The 8,220-nt window shown below is 30.7% G+C and overlaps 1 protein-coding gene and 1 long non-coding RNA gene across 2 annotated transcripts; one reads left to right on the plus strand and one right to left on the minus strand.

Moving 5' to 3' along the window:
- On the minus strand, nt 1–916 carry LOC110269119. Its single transcript, XR_002358218.1, has 3 exons — nt 805–916; nt 100–254; nt 1–13 (listed from the first exon to the last, which is right to left on the minus strand). It is a non-coding gene; the product is annotated as an uncharacterized LOC110269119 (long non-coding RNA).
- Nucleotides 915–3,647, plus strand: LOC107626381. The gene is made up of 3 exons (XM_016329252.2): nt 915–1,826; nt 2,576–2,744; nt 3,047–3,647. Exons 1-3 carry the CDS (start codon nt 1,077–1,079, stop codon nt 3,496–3,498), a joined length of 1,371 nt encoding a protein of 456 aa, XP_016184738.1. The 5' UTR covers nt 915–1,076; the 3' UTR covers nt 3,499–3,647.

The following is an 8,220-nucleotide window of genomic DNA, read 5'->3' on the forward strand; positions in this document are numbered from 1 at the left end:
AAGCTTCATCAGTCTGCAGAAGAAAACAAAAATAAAAAGTGAGGTTTACAGATTGAAGGTTGTAGAAGTGATAGTGAAGGTGAGAGGGTGGTTCCGAACCTGAGGTTCCGCCATTGACGTAGAGGAAGAGTTCGAGCAGCCGGAGAGTGAGTTGAAAGGATCTGATTGAAGTCTGAAGAGTTCATCTCATAGGGCTGCTAAAGTAAATGGGCCGCCAGCTCGTTAGATATTCGGGTCGGGTCATCCAATTGGGCCTGTGTTCATATAAAAGTTTTTCTTCTTTAAGATTGCTCACAGTCCAAAAACACTTGAAATGTGAGGATGTTTTGAAAAAAAAAATTCAACTAAGTTTTTAATAGTTAGGTGAATATATGATTACAGTTAATTTAGGACAAATTATTATTTTTAACCATAAAAAATTTGAACATTCACAATTTTAGTTATAACATATAAGATGAGGTTATTTCTAAAAAACTGCACAAACAAGTGAACAACTATGTTATATGTACAATTAAGCAACACATATTTTATATATGAATATATGATGATTGATTTAGTGACATTTTCACTGCACAAAACAAATAATTTGTCGAATATATAAATTAATTTGATATATTTCATAATAAAAACAACGCTCGAATCTTTCGTAACCAACACAAAAAGATCCACAATTGTTAGAGAGATGCAAATGTTTCCACCATTTTTATGAAAGGTCATCTTCATGTGATAACTATTGGTAATTTGATGCCAGCATACAGGTCAATTTTTGTGCGAGATTAAATGTTACAACTTACATTAACTCACCAATTAGAAGGTCAAATTCATTTCTCAATACACGCTTAGTAATTAGTCCTAGTCATTCAACCCCACACTTTCCAATGGTTTCTTGAATTCCCACTTAGAACTCAGCCACCATCTATTCCCATTTCCCAATCCCATTGTAATTTACTTTCTTGAGTATATTTTTATATTACTAAGTAGATAAGATAACATAATTTCTTAGTATATATATGTGGCGTTAACTTGCTCTTGTTACTTCACTTGCATAGAGAGTGTGTAGTTGAGTCTCTCATCAAATGACCGAGTCAACGAGTCGACCCGTTGGCGGCACCGAGTTCAGCTGGTGCAAGGCTGTTCCCGGTGGCACTGGAATCACTGTACTAGGCCTCATCCTCTCTAAACCACCAACCATCTCGTTTCTCCAAAATGCCCTCAACGATATCCAAAATTCCCATCCTATCCTCCGCTCAAAAATCCACTTCGACGATTCCACCAACACCTTCCACTTCGTTACTCAACAAACTCCCTACGTTGAAATCCAACCGTACGATCACCAATCAGCTTCCCAAATCATCCAAACCCAATCCAACGGACACGATCAAATCGAGCCCTTCCACGCTCTCTTCGAGCACGAGCTGAATGTGAACACGTGGCGCGATCACAGCGAGGGAGAGATCGACGCGATGTTTGCGAGCGCGTACGCGATCGAAGATGACCGGTTAGCGGTGTTCCTCCGCCTGCACACGGCGGTCTGTGACCGAGTTACTTCAACGGCGCTGTTAGGGGAGCTGATCGAGCGGTTGCGCATCGGCGGCGATGGCGGCGGAAGGAAGATGGAAGTGGAAGAGATGAACGTGGCGCTTGAGGATCTGGTTCCTGAAGAGAAAAAGAGGAAACCGTTTTGGGCGCGTGGATTTGACATGCTTGGCTATTCGTTGAACGGGTTCAGGCTTGGGAATTTGAATTTCGTAGATGCTGATTCGCCAAGAAGCTCTAGGATTCTGAGGTTGCGATTCAACGAAGAAGAAACCAAAAATCTAATTGATGTGAGAAGTTACTAATTTCTAATTTTCTATAATAATTTTCGGTATATTCTTTAGTACTTCAAGTAATTTAACATATTTAAGTGTTGCGAATGGGAAGATTTATGATTTTAATCACTAGTGTAGTGTCCACTGTCCACTGATTTGAGCTAATATATTTATATGAAAGGGAAAGTACGTGGAGTCAATGGAATATTTAGGGAGATTTAGGGAGTATTAAAGATATAACAATTAGTGTTATTTTTATCTATTAGTTGAAGCTTTTGAGATGAGTATAATGACATGGTATTAGAGATTTAGATCCGATTTTTAGGTGAAGAATGGTTTCATGATATGGTATTAGAGTTACATGAGATATTTATTATCTCTAGTATCCAGATATTCATTTTATTCATGGACCAAAGATTTAGTCTATTGTACACATTGTACGCTTAGGCTTAGGCTATTGATTCTCTAGCAGTACTCGAAATTATAAAAATAAGAGTGATATTATTAAAATTAAAAACATTTATTTTTTCGCAATATGTGGACCCTACAACTCCTCAAAGTGTCTATGCTTTACTATTCATGCTGAAAACAAAAATTTGATATGGGCCAATTTAGCTTAATGGAAGTATAGAATTCCCTTCAAAATGCTAAATTTGTTTGTTCTTCTTGTAGTATCAGACTACTAGTAACATATTTGTTATTCATATTCTTCCTAGAACATTTTTTTCCCTTTTGGATTAATTTAATTTTAAAAGATCATGTAGGCATGCAAATCAAGAGGAATTAAGCTCTGTGGAGCACTTGCAGCAGCTGGAATGATTGCTTCATGGACCTCTAAGAATCTTCCTGATTATCAAAGGGAAAAATATGGTATGGTTACCCTTATCGATTGCCGTTCGATGCTCGATCCTGTTCTTTCCAGGGACCATGTTGGTAAGCCTTAATTTCTTGTATTCTTTCTGCCATTTTCTTAAAGATTGTTTTGTACTGCTATTGGTACCTTAACATAGAGCCTAGTTTGGTTTGTAGAAGAAAAAAAAAATGTTATGGTCATCACTTTTAAAGAAACTACCAAATATGAATCATTTTCCATCAGAATCTATTAAGAATATGGTAATCACTGGCATGAAGTTGTCTTTACCTTCACGTGAAGATGATAAGTGAGAATCAGAGTACATGAAGGAATGTGATGCACACTTTAACGTTCTGATTCTGAATATATTGTTTTGGTTCAGGTTTTTACCATTCTGCAATCATGAACACACATGATGTGTGTAAAGAAACCCTATGGGAACTAGCAGAGAGAATCTACACATCCTTTGCAAATGCTAAGAACAGCAACAAGCATTTCACAGACATGTCTGACCTCAACTTCCTCATGCTCAAGGCTATTGAAAACCCAGGTTTGACGCCGTCATCATCGCTTAGAACTTCATTGATCTCTGTGTTCGAAGACCCCATTGTCGATGATTCGGCCGGAATTCGTCAAGAGCTTGGGGTGGAGGACTATCTAAGTTGTGGCTCCTTACATGGTATAGGAACATCCATGTCCTTATTTGACACCATTAAGGATGGAAAATTGGATTGTGCTTTTGTGTATCCATCACCACTTCATTCAAGAGAGCAGATTCAAGAATTAATTGATCATATGAAGAGTATACTTCTGAATGGTTGTAAGATTGAATGATGGTGATAATTATCATTTACAAATTCATACAACTATATGTTGCTTCTTCAATCCCAATTTATGGTTGTACTTGGTCTATTGAAATATTGGTAAGAAATAATGTAAACTGCAATAATGAAGGAATAAATCATCCACCGAAATTGTTATACCCTTTAAAGTATTCAATTCAGACAACATTTGACTATGTGAAGATTTGTAAGTTTCCCAACACAATTGTTGCCACTGATTACTGGGGTATCCTAAATAGATTTATATACTGAATTATTAAATTAGTCTAATTCAGAACTATATACTGACTTATTGAATTAGTCCAATTCGATTTAGCATGCATTCTTAATTCGATTTATTAGAACAAAAATGACATGGTATTGTTTTTGGGATCTTGACTAAATTCCAACTAATTCGATTCACAAGTAGAATTAAAATTAGGTTTGGTTGTTCACGAATTTTCATATTATTCACAAGTTTTTATCCCAAAAATGATACAATGTTTCTTTTGCTCTAATAATTTGAATTGGTCTAATTCGATTTATATAAATTTATTTAACACATGCATGCATGTAGCCAATTTTTATTTAAGATATCCGCGTAAAATTGATTTTCAATTATTTATTAATATAAATTGCCCAATAATTTACATATCATGTCGTACAAACTCTTAATTATTTACATACTAGTGTCAAATTAAATACTTATCGGTTAATGTTCAAATAAGTATAACATCATTCAATTGAAAAACTATTCATAACAAAACGTTTAACATAAGCTAATTAAAGTTAATATCTCCAAGAATTGGAGACCTATGAAAATTGCATACATATTGCACATAAGTGTGTCTATATTCTAATTCTAGTAAAGTGTATCCTACAGAAGAGTGCTAGGGCTAGTAACTTTTGTGTTTTGTAACCATCAATTGGTCATCAATAGTGTTTTTAATGGTGTAAGATTATATCCAATGGTAAAAAATCACTCACTTTTCTTTTGATGGTTAAGTGCTGGCCACAAAATACAAAAATTGATGCCCCTAAACTTTCTCGTATCCTATATATATCTTAACACTTACCCATTTAAAAAAAAAAACAAAGAAAAAAGAAAAAAGATGGCACATAATATTATAGAAAATCTTCAAAAATTTTGGCCAAGTCAAACTTGCCATTGTTGGATTCTATAGCATTAACAACCTCTTGAAATGTGGAAACTTTGCATGGAACAATGAGGCCATTACTCTGTGAGAATCCAAATTCATTGTATGATTTCTCAAGCAAGATCTTGAACAAAGGGTGAGTGAGGTAGCTTGTTGGAACAACATATCTCTGCCTCTCTTCACCAACATAGATTGCAAAATAACCTGTTGGTGTTCTTGTTCTTCTTGTGTTGGATGATGGTGATGATTCTTCTTCTTCTTCTTCTTCATTCTCTTTTAACAAACATTCATTGTATGAAGAAGCTTCTTTTTCAGCTCCAATACCAACAACCTTCACTTTTTTTGCTAGTTTCTTCAATGATACCACCTTTTTCCCCAACATTTTTTTTCCCAAAAATAAAAAATAAAAAGGTTTGATTGAACTAGCTATATGAATTTACTAGATGGGTTTTTGAGGAAGAAATTAAAAGAGAAGATTTTTGTAGAGAAAATGGCTTTTGAGCAAGGTGAAGAGAAAGGTTTGGGACTATATATATATGTGTGTGAATGAGTTGATTATAAGAATTTGAAGGACAAAAGAGGGTACAATCAAGGGCATGTTGTGATGTATGTATAAAAGGGTCATTTTCTTTTGAATTTTGACTTAGAAAAATATTTTTATTCTATAAAGAGATTTTTAATTGTTTGAATGATTACTTAATTAGTTGGTAGAGCAACTTTATTTTATCTAACAACTATATTAATTTATTTAAATAAAATAATAGATTATATTATTTTGGTTGTAAGCAAATTAAAACACTTGAATATGAAAAAAAATTCTCATTCATTTTTTTTATTTGTTTGTTTTAATTTATATATCAACAAATAATGGGATATGAATTATTAGTGTCTTAATTTACTTTATTTAACTATCATGCTATGTATACACAAAAAATTAATCATCATGTATAAAAATATGTATTTAACATTTCATAAAAGATTATTATATTATTGTTTATTGCAGATTTAAGAGTAAAGTATCATTTTTGTCCTCAACGTTTGGGATAAGTATTAAAGTTGTTCCTAATGTTTGAATCGTTTCAAAACTAACTTAATGTTGTGCTGCCGTTAAGAATCTGTTAACGAAAGTGACGGTGGGACAAAATTGAGACGATTTTAAAACGTTAGGAACTTAAATAGGACGAAAATATTGGGGACAAAAACGATACAAAGAAATAAATTTTAATTTTATCCTTTATCAATATTAATCTTTTACGATACATAATTATTCAATTAATTTTTAATCACATTTAAGTAAATTACACTTAATCACGTTACTTTGATTCTAAATAAATTTTCTTTTTTTTTATAATTTTACTCTTAAAAATTTTTACTCATCATAGAATGTTTGTAAAATGACTAGAAACACATTACTTTATTGTATATGTATCATTTTTTCCTCACAAGTTTATGTATTAATCATTCTACAAATATTTTATGATGAGTAAAAATTTTTAAGAGTAAAATTATAAAAAAATAAATTTATTTAGAATAAAATTAATGTGATTAAGTGTAATTTACTTAGATTTGATTAAAAAATAATTGAATAACTATGTACCGTAAAAAATTGATATTATTAAAGGATAAAATTAAAATTTATTTCTATGTATATCGTTTTTGTCCCCAACGTGTTCGTCCTATTTAAGTCCCTAACGTTTCAAAATCGTCTCAATTATATTTTGACATATTTGATTATTCTATTTTAAAAAAATGTAAATAAATATATAATAATTAATTTAATAGTTAATTTTTGTTGTACATAGAATTTTTTTTATTACTAAATATTTTAATGTAACTTTGGTAAGTTGTCTTGATTGGTCATTGGCTAAGCATGACCTTATAATAGTAGTTCAAGCTAGAGATAAAGGTTGTTAATATATTTTCATATGATTAAGACTTAAGAGAAGAATTAAACATGAGCAATGTGTGGCACACTACCACTTTAAATTAAAGTAATATATAGTACTAGCATAATAATTCAGTTGGTGTGTGAGATTCAACTCCACATTTGTTGGTTGTCAATTATTTGGTGGCAAGATGTACATACATGAACATGAGTCAATGAATTAGCTAAAATTAAAGGCTTTTTAATTTGTCTAAGACTTGAACAAAATTAAAAAAAATTAATATTGGTAGTAGGTAGATAATTAAACATCTTGTACCATTGATTAAGAAGGATAAGATCACACTAATGACTAATCCATTAGTGGTGAAACTATCATTATTGTTTGAAAATAAAATGACTTATGCATACTTTGAAATTTTCATTTAATGTGACATATGCTTAGAGATATTTATTAATAATGAGAACTCAAAATAGTAAATATTTTTGTCATATTTCAAAAAAAAAAAGAAGGAAAAATTTAAACTTAATATATTATAATAACATATGTCTTACATCTTAAGAATTGAAATTAACAGCAAGTCATAATAATTTTATGGATTTGGTTTGGTATTAATTATTCTAGGTAACTTAGACCAAACCAATAGAATTTTCAGCCAAAGGTACATAATGTTGACCCTTGAACTAATAGAATGCTTATGATGATGTTCCCACTATTCAATCACGCTTCATGAAATTGAATCTTACAATTCCACCACTCATTTTTTTTGACATATTAAATAAATATAATAATTAAGATTTGATGCAAGAGTGCATGTGTATGTATGTGCCCGTGTTAATTTCGAATAAAGTAATCAAATTATTTGAGCTAGTGATTTTTTATCTGTATAAAATTAAATAAAATAATGGGGCCAACTGGCCAAGAGAAAAAATCTAATTCAAGTAAAATACGGGAGAGAAAATGTTAATTAGATTTGCAAGAAATGCAATAATAAAGAATAATATCACATAAATAAAGATAAAGTATATTTTTTATTTTTGAAATTTGGCCAAAATTTTAAAATTATTTTTAAATTTTATTTTGTTTCAGTTTTGTCCTAAAAAATTTTATTTGCATTAAATATAGTTTTAAAGGTTAAATTTTTAAAAAATTTAAGACTAATCTAACAATAATACATAAAAATGATGTTTGATTTGCTTGTGTTATTGTTTTTATGAAATTGTTGTTAAATTTATCTTAAATTTTTTGAAAAATTAATCGTCAGAGGTATATTTAATGCAAATCGAAAACTTATGGGACAAAATTAAAATAAAATAAAACTTAGAGATATTTTTAAAACTTTTGTCAAAATTTAAGGACAAAAAATATATTTTACCCTATTTATACATGATTATTTTAGTGTTTTAATAAATTAAATTAAATTATATGTGGGTACGTTGGTGGAGCCATGGAAATTGAAAAAGTGCTCGTGAAAGCGAATATTTTGACTAACAACATTATGATAAATGCAAAGCAACACAACACTACTTCACGCTTTGAGATTGAAAGCTTTCAGGAAAATGGATTCTTATGGGAAGGGTGTATAATCTTATCGATAAGCTCACATTAATCTGTTAATTTGAGATTTAATTCAAATTTTTTTTTGGGAGGTATCGAAAAGAAATTAAAATATAATAATATCGATTCATATAGATA

This window comes from Arachis ipaensis, chromosome B02 (assembly GCF_000816755.2).
Source record: "Arachis ipaensis cultivar K30076 chromosome B02, Araip1.1, whole genome shotgun sequence".
NCBI classification, from domain to species: Eukaryota; Viridiplantae; Streptophyta; class Magnoliopsida; order Fabales; family Fabaceae; genus Arachis; species Arachis ipaensis.